The sequence below is a fragment of the Caretta caretta genome, chromosome 2 (genome assembly GCF_965140235.1).
Source record: "Caretta caretta isolate rCarCar2 chromosome 2, rCarCar1.hap1, whole genome shotgun sequence".
NCBI classification, from domain to species: Eukaryota; Metazoa; Chordata; order Testudines; family Cheloniidae; genus Caretta; species Caretta caretta.
The window spans coordinates 85591361-85608900 of NC_134207.1; the positions used below are offsets into that span (position 1 = coordinate 85591361).

The 17540-nt window shown below is 44.1% G+C and overlaps 1 protein-coding gene across 2 annotated transcripts in view; it reads right to left on the minus strand.

Moving 5' to 3' along the window:
- MYOM1 (myomesin 1) overlaps positions 1 to 17540 on the minus strand; it is a 104554-nt gene that overhangs the window by 46952 nt on the left and 40062 nt on the right. For both annotated transcript variants that reach the window (XM_075125296.1, XM_048840379.2), the window contains exons 10-15: positions 16877 to 17038; positions 10409 to 10550; positions 8009 to 8208; positions 3150 to 3206; positions 2515 to 2639; positions 500 to 683 (exon numbers count right to left, since the gene is read on the minus strand). In XM_075125296.1, coding sequence (XP_074981397.1) covers positions 500 to 683; positions 2515 to 2639; positions 3150 to 3206; positions 8009 to 8208; positions 10409 to 10550; positions 16877 to 17038 — 870 coding nt within the window. The remainder of the gene's footprint in view (positions 1 to 499; positions 684 to 2514; positions 2640 to 3149; positions 3207 to 8008; positions 8209 to 10408; positions 10551 to 16876; positions 17039 to 17540) is intronic.

Consider the following 17540-nt stretch of genomic DNA (forward strand, 5'->3'; position numbering starts at 1 on the left):
ACTTTTAAAGCTTCTAAAGTAGCCAAGGTTACTCTATTGTGGCTACTATCTTGGATTTTCCTCCACAAGAAGAAGTCCCTGTATCAACTTTAGAAGTATAAGATTTAGTTTTGTTTTAGATTGCATAATTTGATAAAATAAAAACAACTAGGGCTGGTCAGATTTGGAAATTCTTTTCTGTGAAAAATTTCAAATGAAATAAAACAGTTTTTATCCAAAAAAATTGCCCATTTTTTTATTATTTGTGGTCTTTGCAGTTATTTGCATGATTATTTGTAGTCATTGATGCCCTTGGTCAGCATCTGCCACCTCAATATATACAAAAGGACCCACAATTCAAGTCAGAATGAACAATAAAAAAAAAGAACAAATCACTGTCTAGCGTTCAGAGTTGTGTCAGTTATGGAGCATCCATGTGTCTGCTTCAAGCAAAATAATTACTGGATGCTCTTAAAGGGTAGCCACAGACACAGGATAATATGTCTGACTATACACTTACCAAGTTTGTCACCCACCACAGTAGCTTCAGTTGCTTCTGAGGGCTCACCAACGCCAGCGGAATTACAACAGCGAACACGGAAACGATAAGATTTCCCTTCAGCCAAGTCAAAAACAGCAAAGCGAGGAGACTTTACAGGGATTTCAGTGTTCACTCTCTGCCAGTTCTCTGTGCCTGCAATACACTGCATTCAAAACAAGAAACAGCCATTAGGACAGAGCTATTCAATGCACAGAACTTAGTAGACAATCTAGACTGCCAAGAAGTTCCATCTGACTGCCAACCCCACAGCTATTATGGAAGATGGGGAGCTACATTCTTCTTGGCCAGGCCTCAGAATGAATAAATAGACTTCCCACCTCATGAGTCCTCCAAGTGATCACCTATTCCTAGAGGCTTCCTGTTTTCACTATGTCATAGCTGATACATCCTAGAATTCTTTGTGTGTAGGAAGTACTGCCACTGCTAGGACCAATTCTGCATCATATCCAGTGCTCCAGTCCTTGCTCTGGCTGCAGAATTTTCAGGAGGGGAAAAGAAGCATCTTTCCCAGAAAGGACTCCAGTACCATCAGAGGGGCAAAGCAGTAACATCACCACAGTGCTTCTTGGAGCTCCATGGCCACTCCAGAGCATCCTTTGAGGGTGGACTGCAGTATAGAATGCACTAGCAATGTGCAGTCCCTGCTTTCTTCTAAATGCAGAGAATGTGATTGTTGGAGGCTGCTGTGAGGGGCTGCAAAGTGGAGGTGGTTCCTTGCACTTTCTCCCTTCCCCTACGTACTAGGTCATGATCAGCCACCATCTGGCCTTGATTTTTTAGGGGGGAAAAAAAAAGCAAGTGCATTGTATTTGTGGCTGATGCTTGTTCCAGGTGGCCAGAAGTACTGCATATGATGAACACTTCTGCTGCCAATATTATTGAGAAAATAAAGAATATGTTCTCTCCATGTGGATTACCTAAAGGTTCTCAATTTGTTTGAGGAATTTCAAATATTCCTCAGAAAAACATCAGTAGCACATATCACATCTGCTGCCTGTCACCCTGTATTCAATGGGCTAGCACAACACTTTCTTGTGCAGACACTTAAAGGGCACAAAGGTGAAAAATGGAAGGAGAACCCTGCCACGCTGTGTTGCAGATTTTCTTCTGTCATGTATACCACAGTTCGCTGTACAGAAAATTCATCATTCTTTCAATGTACTTTGCTAATTAGATTTGATTTACTAGATTTCACAAGCTGAATGAGAAACAACACAGAGTAGAGAACCCACAAGGTATGTCTCCCATGATTTTACGCCTAGACCAGTAAGGGAACAAAGGAGGGAAAACAAGCATTGTCAGAAGGGTTTGGGGGAGCAGCAACCGACCTGGAAGAGCTAAAAGGGGAGAAAATTAAGAATTACATTGGCCAGCAGGTACAACATAAAGATTAAAAAAAGAGAGGGCACTAAAATTAAGACTGATGATTGTGTATGACTGCAAAAGAAATGTGTTGTGCTTGTTATCAGCTTGAAGAAGTAGTTAATGAAAATGTTATTATAGAGGATGAATATGAGGATACAGATGAAGAAGGAAAAGAAGAGTTGATGCCAAATGGCCCTCTTGAGGAACATCTCCACCCACAGTGTGAACCCAGACCTCCCACAAGACTAGCCCTATTTATACAGGTGTGGTATCTATATGATTCTGCTTTCCCTGTACTGCACCCTTATGTAGAAAATCTATCTGCCTATCTGCTAGAAGGTGGGCCCATGATGTAGTTCAAGCGAGAGGCACACTCTGCTTTAACTTTAGTGGAAATTTTATCTTTGTTCTTTTTTTCTCTGCGGTTTTCCTTAAATCAACAGTAAAAGTCATCTAGACTGAGTGCACATGTTTTGCTCTTTGAATATGGAAAAGACAATAGTCTGAAGGTCTCAGTGTAAAGTAGCTTGGGAAGATTAGACAAGATGGCAGAGCAAACTTTTAAGAAGAAGATGACACTTCACTTTACTTTGATGCCGCGATTTTACCTTTTCCACAAAGTACATGACACCCTCATGACCCCGTTCTCCAGGGGGTTTCCAGCTGAGCACAACATAGTTCTTGGTGGCTTCAATAACATGGAGGTCTGAAGGCGGGCCAGGAACAACACCCTCTGTAGAACATGACAGAAGAGAAGGAAGTTTATGTTTGAATCAGGTAGGTAGGCTAGCCGAGTCCCTAGCCCTGCCCCCAGGTGCTCCTGAGAAAATATCCATAGATTTATTTCTGTCAGGTCAGACAATTTCAAAGCTGAGTGATTTTTAAAATTCCTCAAAATGTTCACTGACTTACTTGAATTTCTGAATGATTATCCTGATGAAAGCATACATCAAGTATCTCATGCAGATCCCACTGTTTTGGAGTCTGATTTCTTTAAAAAATAGCAGAGTTAAAAATATCTAAATACCATTTCTGAATTTGCGTAAATTGTTTTCATGTTTATTTATTTGGACCTGAAGAACATAAATCATGACAGCTAAATTCAGAGGTATTTTAAGCTACAGAGATTTTAACTGTAAAGGACTTTGGGCCTGATCCAAAGCCCATTGAAGTCAGCGAGAGTCTTTCCACTGACTTCAATCAGCATCACGTCAGACCTTTTTGAGAGAAGGTACGTGTTTACCTGCAGGTTCTTCCTCAGTGACAATAATCTGTCCTGTCCAGGGAGCAGAAGGATGACCTGAAATAGAGAGTGGAGTTATCATAGGAGTGAGACAGATCAGAAACTGTTTTGAAAATAATGAAAAAGTAACTAATTTATTATTTCAGAGTATCCGATGAAGTGAACTGTAGCTCACGAAAGCTTATGCTCAAATAAATGTGTTGGTCTCTAAGGTGCCACAAGTACTCCTTTTCTTTCATTTATTATTCAGAACAAATGGTTGGAATTACATAAGATTTATGTAATCTCCATCTAAGATATTGAATGTTCTGGACAAAACTTTTAAAAAATGATTTTAGAGTAATTATTCAAATGTCAGTTTAAAAACCAACAACAAAAACCATACACATAGTATTTAAGAAATCCTGGACACATCTGGTAGTGCACTGCAATCCATTAGCAGCACTGTAAGCCTCCTTTATTTGTACCAAGAAAACTAAACTGTGCCAGCAAGGTTTCAATAATGAAAATGGACTATATTAACAGAAGGCCAGATCAAAAGCTTGAGTCCATTATCCAGCAGATGGACTGGTTGAAGACATTTTATTCTAACTGGCAGAAATCCTGCAATGGTTTTAGATTGACCCAGGAACTGGGAAAGCCTCCCAGATTTTCTCACTGCCAGTCCAGTGCATTGTTCTGCCTGTTAGACTATTAAACTGCTCAGTGCACTTTCACCTTGGAGTAGCAGATCTCCTCACAGATGAAAGTCAGATCTGCTGAATTACTTTTCTGAATTGCTGTCAGGGCCATGAAAGGTGGAAGGGAGGGAAGAAAAGAAGGGGATTGAAGAGAAGATCATCCAGGAGTAAGACAGACTAAGCGAGGGAAAGCATGGAGGTGAGGAAGGGGAGAGACAACAAAGAGGGGGAAGTATGTTATGTAGACCTGGCTTCCTACTCATGGACAAGCTCCTCACTCATTTCATGTCTTGCCTTTCCACTCTCCCCAGCAAGAAAACAATAGAACAATGCCTCCCAAGCCCCAGGTTGTATGACTGCTCAGAGCTCAAGTATGAAACTGCAGAAAAACCTGAGAGTCTCTGGATTAAGTTTAGAAGTGATGTCGTGGTGGGAGTCTGCTATAGACCACCGGACCAGGGGGATGAGGTGGACGAGGCTTTCTTCCGGCAAGTCGCAGAAGCTACTAGATCGCATGCCCTGGTTCTCATGGGAGACTTCAATCATCCTGATATCTGCTGGGAGAGCAATACAGCGGTGCACAGACAATCCAGGAAGTTTTTGGAAAGTGTAGGGGACAATTTCCTGGTGCAAGTGCTGGAGGAACCAACTAGGGGCGGAGCTCTTCTTGACCTGCTGCTCACAAACCGGGAAGAATTAGTAGGGGAAGCAAAAGTGGATGGGAACCTGGGAGGCAGTGACCATGAGATGGTCGAGTTCAGGATCCTGACACAAGGAAGAAAGGAAAGCAGTAGAATACGGACCCTGGACTTCAGAAAAGCAGACTTTGACTCCCTCAGGGAACTGATGGGCAAGATCCCCTGGGAGAATAACATGAGGGGGAAAGGAGTCCAGGTGAGCTGGCTGTATTTTAAAGAATCCTTATTGAGGTTATAGGGACAAACCATCCCGATGTGTAGAAAGAATAGTAAATATGGCAGGCGACCAGCTTGGCTTAACAGTGAATCCTTGCTGATCTTAAACACAAAAAAGAGGCTTACAAGAAGTGGAAGACTGGACAAATGACCAGGGATGAGTATATAAATATTGCTCAGGCATGTAGGAATGGAATTAGGAAGGCTAAATCACACCTGGAGTTGCAGCTAGCGAGGGATGTTAAAAGTAACAAGAAGGGTTTCTTCAGGTATGTTGGCAATAAGAAGAAAGCCAAGGAAAGTGTGGGCCCCTTATTAAATGAGGGAGGCAACCTAGTGACAGAGGATGTGGAAAAAGCTAATGAACTCAATGCTTTTTTTGCCTCTGTCTTCACGAACAAGGTCAGCTCCCAGACTACTGCACTGGGCAGCACAGCATGGGGAGGAGGTGGCCAGCCCTCTGTGAAGGTAGAAGTGGTTCGGGACTATTTAGAAAAACTGGACGTGCACAGGTCCATGGGGCCGGATGCGTTGCATCCGAGAGTGCTAAAGGAATTGGCAGATGTGATTGCTCAGCCATTGTCCATTATCTTTGAAAACACATGGCGATCGGGGGAAGTCCTGGAAGATTGGAAAAAGGCTAATGTAGTGCCCATCTTTAAAAAAGGGAAGAAGGATGATCCTGGGAACTACAGGCCGGTCAGCTTCACCTCAGTCCCCGGAAAAATCATGGAGCATGTCCTCAAGGAATCAATTCTGAAGCACTTAGAGGAGAGGAAAGTGATCAGGAACAGTCAGCATAGATTCACCAAGGGAAAGTCATGCCTGACTAATCTAATTGCCTTCTATGATGAGATAACTGGTTCTATGGATGAAGGGAAAGCAGTGGATGTGTTATTCCTCGACTTTAGCAAGGCTTTTGACACGGTCTCCCACAGTATTCTTGTCAGCAAGTTAAAGAAGTATGGGCTGGATGGATGCACTACAAGGTGGGTAGAAAGTTAGCTAGATTGTCGGGCTCAACGGGTAGTGATCAATGGCTCCATGTCTAGTTGGCAGCCAGTATCTAGCGGAGTGCCCCAAGGGTCGGTCCTGGGGCCGGTTTTGTTCAATATCTTCATTAATGGTCTGGAGGATGGTGTGGATTGTACCCTCAGCAAGTTTGCGGATGACACTAAACTGGGAGGAGTGGTAGATATGCTGGAGGTAGGGATAGGATACAGAGGGACCTAGACAAATTGGAGGATTGGGTCAAAAGAAATCTGATGAGGTTCAACAAGGACAAGTGCAGAGTCCTGCACTTAGGACGGAAGAATCCAATGCACCGCTACAGACTAGGGACCGAATGGCTAGGCAGCAGTTCTGCAGAGAAGGACCTAGGGGTGACAGTGGATGAGAAGCTGGATATGAGTCAACAGTGTGCCCTTGTTGCCAAGAAGGCCAATGGCATTTTGGGGTGTATAAGTAGGGGCATTGCCAGCAGATCGAGGGACGTGATCGTTCCCCTCTATTCGACATTGGTGAGGCCTCATCTGGAGTACTGTGTCCAGTTTTGGGCCCCACACTACAAGAAGGATGTGGATAAATTGGAGAGAGTCCAGCGAAGGGCAACAAAAATGATTAGGGGACTGGAACACATGACTTATGAGAAGAGGCTGAGGGAACTGGGATTGTTTAGTCTACGGAAGAGAAGAATGAGGGGGGATTTGATAGCTGCTTTTAACTACCTGAAAGGTGGATCCAAAGAGGATGGATCTAGACTATTCTCAGTGATAGCAGATGACAGGACAAGGAGTAATGGTCTCAAGTTGCAGTGGGGGAGTGAAAACTTTTTCACTAGGAGGGTGGTGAAACACTGGAACGTGTTACCTAGGGAGGTGGTGTAATCCCCTTCCTTAGAAGTTTTTAAGGTCAGGCTTGACAAAGTCCTGGCTGGGATGATTTAGTTGGGATTGGTCCTGCTCTGGGCAGGGGGTTGGACTAGATGGCCTCCAGAGGTCCCTTCCAACTCTGTTATTCTATGATTCTATTATTTCTATGAACTCCTCTCTGAGCAAGGTGGCAATTAACTTTCCTGGGCCTTTAGAGCCCGAGCCTTTCTCTAACATTTCCTTTTTTAAATTTCAAGTGGGGTATTTTGATCATCTGACTACAGCACTGGCTGGCAACCCCTGTGGCATCACTCCTGTGGCTCTGCATGCCATTTGAACAACTGAAAACAGGGTTCTGTACAGTATTTCCCTCATCCTGACTTGTTTTAATTACAAAAACTTCAGAGTAGAGTGGGAAGAACTGGACTTTAGGCTTGTGTTTCAGCATGGGGTGGATACTTGGAAGTAAAAATAAACATTTAAATGAAAATCTACCATCAGTGCTTGGAAGTCCTTTTTGTCACTGAAAGAGCAAAACTGGCAGTCCACAGGATAAGGACTGTGCCTCACAAAACATTAACTTTCAAGTAAAGAGTTTGAGCTTGATTATCCACTGGCCTACTCGTTTTATGTGGGTGTGACTCCATGGCTTTGATAGAATTAGGCCCCCTTACCTGCTACACAGCAAGAGACTATTCATGGAATCTGCCAATAAAACCAAAGCAGCACTCTCCAGGCAACTGCTCTGCTCCTTTTTTCAATTTCCTGTAAGTACACAGCTTTGTACTTCAGATAACAGAAGACAAGCTTTGGTGAGAAGATTCAGCCTTCAAGCTTGGGGGGGTTTCTTGGTAAATCCAAGTTTACAAAACATATTTTGTTTTTGCATTGCTCCCTCTTGTGGAAACTTTGAGGGCTTACAAAACAAATGTGCATATATTCTTGCAGGAGATAAAATTTGTTAAGCCTCTGAGGGCAGTGGCTCTTAACCTTTCCAGACTAATGTACACTTTTTAGGAGTCTGATTTGTTTTGCGTACCCCAAGTTTCACCTCACTTAAAAACTACTTGCTTACAAAAATACATAAAAGACATAAACATTTGAAAGTGTCACAGTGCACTATTACCAAAAAATTGCTTACTTTCTCATTTTTATCATTTGGAATATAAATATAGTACTTGCATTTCAATGTATAGTATATTGAGCAATATAAACAAGTAGTTGTCTATATGAAATTTTAGTTTGTATTGACTTCGCTAGTGCTTTTTATGTAGCCTGGTGTAAAACTAGGCAGATATCTAGATGAGTTGATGTACCCCATGGAAGACCTCTGCATGCCCCCAGCGATATGCGTACCCCTAGTTGTCGTAGGGAATATATTGAAAAACTCTTACTTCTAAGCCTAGCTCTGTCGGCAGGATCCAGAGCTGCCACAGGCTCAGAAACCCGGGACGGTATGCTAATTCCAGCTTTATTCACAGCCCGGACTCGAAATATATAGGAGCGACCTTCTATCAAACCCGTGACAGGGAAACGAGCAAACTTCACCGGAGTCTCATTGCACTGGGACCAGTGAGTGGTGCCAACCTCACATCTGAAAAAACAAAAATTTCAAGAAATATTGAAGAGGGAAAGAGAAAGAGAACTCTGAGCACACCCCCCTAATACTCCAAACAGCTGTTCATGTACATTGTTGATCCTACCAGCCTGCCTAGCAGCTTCACATCTTGCCAACATAAAAACACCCTCACAAAGCGCTAAGGGCTCAAGTGCCTTATGTGAATGCTGGCATTAAATCCCCTGCAGCTGCATTGCTTCTTTCCTGAGATAGAGAAAAAGAAACGTAACGCTATTCACTGATTAAACACTTTAAAGTGTGCCTCAGGATTTTCAATGAGAGTTTCAGATTCAGCATGGGAAATGAAACACACAACTCCCCTTCCTGTTTATAGGCGATGAACTCCTCCGCCTTTGCACTGAAAATTTACATCCTCTACTGAACATCCAGCAAATATAATTGGCTTCATGGAACATAAAAACATATGCTGTGTGTTCTGTGACAAGATGGATAGACCCCACACAGCAGCTAGATGGGATAGGGTAAAAAACCCTCTAGCATATAGTCAGACATGACAGCACATTGAGTGCTGCCAGGATTATCAAGGGAGGCAGTGATTGCAAGCAGTGCATAGCAAGACTTAGTTGTCCAGCAGTAGTTCCATGGCAAAATGCTGGTGAGCCTACCAGGCAGCAATAACCTGAGTCTCTGGGGAAGAGAAATGTAATTCACAGCAGGGAAGGTGTTCAGGAGAGGCTGAGGATTTTTGGAAGCCAGGCTGGTGATCTAATTAATTTGTTTCCTGCTATGCACATTAAAGCTGAAAGAAACTCTGCACTTCTCTCATTCTTGAACTATGGGCTGAAGGAACCTTTTTTCCTTGTGGGGAATAAGTTATGGAAAAGCCAGTTTGTCTCATTAGAAACCCAGCAATGCAGGTTCATTTTGTCTTATCTGTCACTGCTGTAGCCAGCCCATCTGTACTAAGCTCTATCTTCACTGGCCTCCCAGTTTCTAGGAACATGATAAATAAGAAGATAAACTAGCAGCTCCATTAACATTTTTGTTACCTCTGAAATAACCAAAAGAATATGTGATTGAATTGAACTTATTGATATACTTAGACCTGCCCCACAGTCTAGGTCTCTCATTATAAATCCTTATACACACTTCTGAATAAGCAACATTCAATCACTGATTAGTGTTGCCAACTCTCATGATTTTATCAGGAGTCTTACAATATTTGGTGTATTCCGTAAAGCCCTACTCCTGGAATCCTGTGATTACATGTCAGAATACATGGGTGGCTGGGTGAGGCAGAAGCAGACACAGGTTGAAGCGGGGACTGGCTAGTGTGGAAACAGGGACGAGCTACAGCAGGAGCATAGGCAGGCTGTCAGAATTACTAGGCAATGAGAATGCTCCTAGCCAGGTAATAATGTTGAACAGAGTGGCGAGACTGCCTCGCTTAGGAGCTTATGTACCTGCTTTGGAATCACGTGGGTTGTTCCTCATTGTGGATTGGCTGAACCCTGGTCGAATGGCATGGGCCCTATCACAAGACCTGCAGCAAATTGCCTCTGATGACTCATCACGCTCTCTGGATCAGGGATGACTTAGGTTTAAACAGGCTCTGGGGTAACTCAGAAATGACTCATCACATTATGTGAGCATCTCAGCTTTCATTCTTTTAAAAAGTAATTTGCAAAGAAAAGATTGGCAACCTGGTCTGAGCGCACCCCAAAGGTTCAGAAACCAAGAGGCAAATACAAAGAACTCAGCATGTATTATCTGAAAGCCAATATAATGATTTTTTGGTGCTTGACATGATTTTTGAATACTTGGGGTTGGCAATACTGCAGAAGGAATCCCAGGCTGACACATTAAGGGCCTGATTCTGCAAATTACCCAGGACTGTCTGCACGGTACTGAGGACTCGACTCCCACCAAAATCAGGGGGAGTACAGGGTAAGGAGCAACTCACAAGATTATTTCCTAAATAATTAAGGGCCCAATCCAACTCCCACTAAACTTAGTGGAAATAAAATTAGGCCCTAGGAGTCTGAATCTGAAACAGAAAAGCAGCATTTGTAGCTATCAAGAAGAGCTACAAATGACGATATCACATTTTATGCCACTAAATTATTATTAGGCTGTTGAATAACAATGATCAGCAATACAGTAGTAGCTGTTACTCTGAAACCTGTAGTAGGTTTAGTTTGACATAAATACTGACTTATCAATAAAGTATCCGAGGATGGGACTTCCTCCATCAACAGCAGGTTGTTTCCATGAGACGATGACATAATCTTTGTTAGCATCCAAGCACTCCACATCCAGTGGTGAAGCTGGGGCTCCTGGCATTTCAGCATCTGCATCTATGAAGATGGAGATTTACATTTTTAAATCTGAGTCACAGTTTTTTCAAGTTTCAGAATAGCAGCCATGTTAGTCTGTATCCACAAAAAGAAAAGGAGTACTTGTGGCACCTTAGAGACTAACAAATTTATTTGAGCATAAGCTTTTGTGAGCTACAGCTCACTGGTTACTCTTTAAGAGCCAAGCTTTGTTCCCATTGAAACCAATGAAAGTTTTACCACTCACTTCAGTGGGACCAGGATTGGGTCCTATGTCTTCCTTATTATTATAGATTTCTTTTTCTTTTATCAATATTTACTAACACCCAGTGATCGAGGCCCTCTAACACAAACCAAATCAGGAATCTTGCATCTTGATTAAGATGCTGCCATACTTCAAGTGAAACCTATTGAGTGATTAAATGTCATCCTGTTGCTTTATTGAAGTAAAATATCAAACTCTATTCTCTTAGCACTGGACAGTAGCTCAGGCAATATTGTTTGGATCTAGAGTGTTGTAGTTTTCAAGGACAAAAAGTGATACAGTACACTTTTGTGAGCTCACTGACATGTTTTATGATGAAATTACAAGTTGATGAAATGTTATTAGGTCTCAGACCCTCCACCCCACCCCCAACCCCAGCTACAGCTGGGGAGACAGAGTGCCCCCCTTAAAAAGTATGGTTTTAACCAGGCCGCCCCTGGAAACAATCATCTTCATGAAATGCTTGTTTGCTAGACTCCTGAACTTGGGGGGTGCAGGAGAGGATGTATTTTGTAAGGACACACAATTCTACTTTAGATGGATGAACTGTGGTGTGTTATCTAGGAAGGATAACAGAAACACTGATGGATTCCATAAGAAGGCTGGATAAAATAAATGACCAGAAACCAATCCCAAACTCAGTCCAAGCCATTCTTTGAAATTTGAAAACTTCTGAATGAAAACTTTTTCATTCAAAAAGTGAATATAAATGGCAATTTCTTATTTCCTTTCTCATTTTTAAACCCCCCCGCACCCTCCCTTCATTCCTTGATCTAGCTGGGCTTGTAAGAAAAGCTATTCTTGTAGGATATTCAGTCCACTAAGAGGCAGGAATCACTGGGCCTGGCATAAGAAAACTTATTCTCTTGAGCTTTCCAGCCCAATTTTTTCAGACTGAAGGCAGGGCCGGATAAACCTTTTGTGGGCCCAGTGTCAAACATATTTGTGGGCCCCATGGCGGCAATGAGGCATGGCGTGGGGAGACAGGAGGGGTCAGTCCCCGGAGTGAAGGGCCGGTTGGGGACAACTGGGCCCAGCCCAGCATGAGGGCACCGTTTACAAACTGGCAGCCACCAGACGCACACTGGCCTGCCTGGCCCTGTGCTGCCAGTGCGCCCCTTCCCCTCAGGGGCGGGCTTGTGCCACATACCACATCGCATTCCCGCCCAGTGCCTCCCTGCCCCCTATGCCCAGTGCCCACATACCCAGACCCACCCAACAAGCCCCTATATCCGGCGCCCCCCCACCCCGAAACCTCCTCCCCACAGACCCCCCCAACACAACTGCACAGCACCTTGCAAACCTCCACCACCACGCCCAGCATCCCCCCATCCACAGACCCCCCCCAGTGCCCCACCCACAGCCCCACCACCACAACTGCACAGCACCCAACATAGACTCCCCCACAGCCCAGTGTCACAAAACACACAGACCTCCTCCACCTCCCACTGCCCAGCACCCCCCCACAGGTCCCCCTATGCCCTGCACCCCAAAACACACAACCATCCCCCACTGCCCACGCCCCCCTCACAGACTCCCCACTACCTAGTGTCCCAAAATACACAAACCTCCTGCACCCATCCACTGCCCAGCCACAGGCCCCAGAGACCCACTCCCCTGTGCCCTGCCCCCTGGCCGCACTCACCGGCCCTGCTGGAGGTGACCGAGTCTGCTGGGCTGAATCAGCAGTGCAGCCAGGGCCTGTCCCGGGGCAGGGAGCGTTCTGGCCCCTCAGGAGCAGTGCGATCAGCCAGGCCGCAACAGGAGTGGGCCTGTCCAGGCTGGGCACCCTCAGGACCCACTTGCCTGACAGAGCCCAGCCAAGCCCCCCCGCGCTACTCCCCCAGCTGGCAGAGACCAGACCAGCCTCTGCACCGGTCCCAGGTGGGCAGGTGGTGCCCCACAGGTGGTGGATAGCAGAGACAGCTCGGAGCTGGAGCCACACTGGGGAGCTAGGTAGACCCATGGGACGTAACTCCTGAGAGCTCACCTGGCCTGGCCATGCCCACCAGCCAGCAGCCCTGCCCAGCCCACATGGGTGCTGGGCAGCAAGACCTGGGTGCTAGACTGCCCTGGCGCAAGGGGCCAGACCCAGCCATGTGGATGGGTTAGATAGGTCTGTAATGGGTCCCTTCCCAGTATGGACCTGGCGCCCCTGTGCCTTTGGTGCCATTGTAAACTCAGAACTGACTGAAGTGGTTTGATTCTGGTCTCACTTCCACTGGTGTGAATCAGGAGTAAATACACTGAAGTCAACAGTGCAAATCCGGAATAAATGGGAGGACATTTAGGCACAAGGAATTCAGATAATCACAAGGATGCTTATCAAGAAAGACCCTTTGAGGTCTATCTATTAGTACTTTAGACAGACTCATTTTGGAAAATAAATTGAAAGGTATATATGTACTTCCTGTCAAATGTTTGTTAAAGTCTGGGCCTATGTGTCAGAGGAGCCCTGATTTTGATTCTGTCAAGTCTGTTTTTAGGAAAACCTTATCTAAAACTTTAAATGCTGAAGTGCAGTGCTAGGTATAGGGGGGCTGAAATTGTTTATGTAACTGTATCCTCATTTGTGGGACATGACTTGTTTGTGTAGCTGTATGTTTATTAGCATATTTGTGGGGAAAATAAACATTTTGTAACCTTTCCAAGAAGTCCATGTGACAGGTTTTCATAGAAGAGGCATTGTTTCTTTCTAGATCAACATCAACTTGTCCAATTACTCCTGGCATTTTCCCAGTCCTATTGTGAGCTACTTCACAGGACAGGGGCATGGGTTAGGGCTAGACAAAAAGGAGCCTCACATTTGAAGGAAAACAGTACATCTCTGCTAAGTAAACATTTTTTACACTATCTAGAATCAAAAGTTTTACAACTGCTGGATCCGAGGGTATTATAGCATTTTATATCATTCATTATAATGATCTTATTTATAATAAGTTTCCAACCCTTATTCTTTCTAGCTCCAAAACAACAACACAAAAAGATTATTCAGCACTCTAAATTAAAGCTTTGGAAAAGACGATATTACACTGTATTTCCTTGCAGGTATTCCTTGCAATTCTGGAGGTTTTGGAACTATGCCAGTGTTACTGAGCCTGGCTTCTATATGATTTTTTTCCTGTTCTATCACAGCATTGGTGTTATCTTTAAAAACTACTATTTACACAATACATAATTCATTAAATATAACTCAATAATAAAAATTATTAATAGCAATAATAGTAAATCTTCAATGTATGTCTAGCGGTCAACATTTAAAAGCCTTTAATTGCAAATATTTACACATAGTTAGGGCACTGCCAAATTCACAGCCATGAAAAACATGTCACAGACCATGAAATCTGATCTCACCCCGTGAAATCTGGACTTTTGTGTACTTTTGCCCTACCCTTCAGAGCTGGGCAACTGGAGAGCAGAAGCTGCTGGTCAGGCGCCCAGGTCTGAAGGCAGCACCACCACCACCAGCAGCGCAGAAGTAAGGATGGCAGTATGGCTGCCACCATAACATGCCACCCTTACCTCTGTGCTGCTGCTGATGGGGTGCATCCTTCAGAGCTAGGCACTGGGCCAGCAGCCGCCACTCTCTGGCACTGAGCTCTGAAGGCAGTGCAGAAGAAAGGGTGGCAATACCACTGCACCCCTACAATAGCTTTGCAACCTCCTTTTTGGTTGGTACCCCCAGTCTGAGGAACAAATGAGTCTTAAGCGCTTTACATGTTTATATTTTGCTGGTTTTAAAAATACATACTCCTGGTTGTTACAACACCGTGAAATTTAAGATTTAAATATCTGAAACCGTGAAATTCAAGATTTTTAAAATGCTACGACCATGAAATTTACAAAAATGGACCTTGAATTTGGTAGGGCCTTACAAATAGTGGTATCTGAAGTAGGACACTTCCTCTCCAGTAGTTAGATTAGGAAATAACTGTGGTAAAACTCCCACTGATTTCAATGGGGCCAGAATTTGAACCCTACTGCCTGTTAGCAAATGCTGACTTGTTAATGGTGACCACTGTACAGTAGTATAGAAGGCTCACAAAACACTTCAGAACCTTTACTAATGCACTTACAATAGAGGCCTGACCCTCACAAGTTGGGGGCCTCTAGATGGGGATTTTTATAAGGGCAACCACTTCAGAGTAAATACGGCAGCTGATGAACTGTATGTAGCATCATTACACAACTGTTTAGGACAGGAAGTGAAGTATGTATTATCCAATTGAAACTGTAGGGGGAATTTAAATAAGTGAGACTGTAATTCACCTAATTTGAATTTGCCAAGATACCAAAGCTACATCCATACTCTTGCAAAAAGTGCTATGTGACCTTTAATGGTCACAATTGGTTAAGACCTAAATTCTCTGTCTCATCCAAGAGATGCAATAGTAACAAAAATGATAATTTATGTATATACCAACACAACTTTTGATATGTCTGTTCCCATCATTCTACTTTGTTGTGCGGTCACAAACAAACATTTTGATGGCTTCTTTCTACAATTTATGAGCACGACTGCTTTAGTCATGATCTCCAAGCAGGCTGTAATCTGCATATCGCCAGGTTCTGCTATATTTGGCAAAGTGGCGCCATTCTGGGCATGTTCAGAGAGCCAAGAATTTCCAGAGCCTTTAGGATTAGCATTACACACTTCAGCTGCCTTCAGCAGCTGAGACAGATATAGAATCAGTGCATGGACCAGTGAAATTTGATAATCAAGGCTCTTTTTAAAGGGACATTCTCTCTAAGAGAAAATCTAGGAAGTTTATCAATGTACAAGAATATAAAACCAAGACAGAAAACTAATCTTTTAGTGGGTTTTGAATTGTAAATAAACTTCTACACTTTACTTGCCTCCTAAACTTCCTAATGTACATTAACTTATTACACTGTCTGTTAAAGAGAGCCAGAGAGTTATTGTACAGCATCTTAGTCAAAACAATGGGCTGTAGTTAGCATCAAAATGGCCAAAATAATACATTCATAATTTGTTACATGGGTTTCTCCTCTTTATCATTAGTGCTCATCACTGTCCACAGGCTACTATGGTCAAAGGGTTGTATAACTGCATCAGTGAATTTCTTCATATGAATAATGGTGCTATCACAGATGTGGGCAAACTATGGCCCGCAGGCCACATCTGGCCCGCGGGACCCTCCTGCCCCTGAGCTCCTGGCCCGGGAGGCTAGCCCCCGGCCCCTCTCCCCTGCTGTTCCCCCTCCCCCGCAGCCTCAGCGTGCTGCGTCGCTGGGGCAACGCTCTGGGCGGCCGGGCAGCACCGTTGCAGAGCCGCGGCCTGACCCGGTGCTCTGGGCGGCGCGGCTGTAGCACCACCAGCCATCAGTGCTCCAGGCAGCGCGGTAAGGGGGCAGGGAAGTTCGGGGTGGTGGTCAGGGGGTGGGGGTGTGGATGGGGTTGGGGTGGTCAGAGGACGAGGAACAGGGGCGGGGTCCCGGGGGGGCAGTCAGGAATGGGGGGGGGGGTTGGATGGGGTGGCAGTGCGCAGTCAGGGGTGGGGGTGGTCAGGGGACAGGGAGGAGGGGGTGGTGGATGGGGCAGGAGTCCCGGGGGGGCCATCACGGGACAGGGAACAGGGGGGGTTGGATGGGGCAGGAGTTCCGGGGGAGCCGTCAGGAGGCGAGAAGTTGGGGGGTCAGATAGAAGGCGGGGACCAGGCCACGCCTGGCTGTCTGGGGAGACACAGCCTCCCCTAACTGTTCCTCCACAAAATTTTGGAAACCCAATGTGGCCCTCAGGCCAAAAGGTTTGCCCACCCCTGTGCTATCAGGAGGGTCCAAAGACCCTCAAATACATGGCGTTACCACCCAGATATGAGGAATCTTATCAAGTTTTCCATACGACAATAATGGGAAATTATAATGCTAAACAACTGACATTTCTTCAGTGTCACAGCATTTTGTCCATGTTTATTAACAAGCTCTTTAAAAGCATCTCACAGTTTTCAATAGTTACACTGTTTTCATTTGAAAAAAAAAAAGCTGAAATTAATGAGATTGATTTCTCCTCACTTTGTTTAGTTATCCTGCTTTCTTCATAGGGTAACATCACCAGATCTTACCTTGAACAAAGACATAAGCACTGTATTGTTCATAGTAGTCCCCCATGATCACACGAAGAGTGTAAAGACCTTCATCCTCCTTGTTAGCATGAGCAAGGGTTAACGTAGCCCGCTCCCCACTCCAATGCATCTGGACCCACTTGGATGGTGTAATAAGAACACCTAGAAATTAGAGAGTTCTATAATGAGAGATGACTGAATTGAATCTATTCCTAAATACAATGAAACCTGTACAAGAGATCATCCTTACTAGACAACTTCCTGTCCTAAAAGAGAATCACAAAAGTATCCTTAATTCTTCTCTCATACCAATTTTACACTGACTTTAGTGATCTAATTCCATTAAGCAACTGATTTTTCTCAGTCTCTGGAGTGATCAGTAAAGAGAGATTTCAGCATATCAATGAATAACAAAAGTCACAAGCACTGAATGGCTATATAAATACTACAGCTGGTTGAAATGTTTCAGATTTAAAAATATTGAAAAGAAATGGGAAAAATTCAAAAATATTTTCCCAAACTTTTCCCCACATTTTTGACCAACTGTAGAGCTAATTGAAATTTTTTGCATTTCAAAATGTTGCCATTTTTAAAAAAAATTTTAAAAGGGAAAATTTTGAAAAAAAATCGTTAACATTTCCCTCTCGTTTTTATACCATATCTT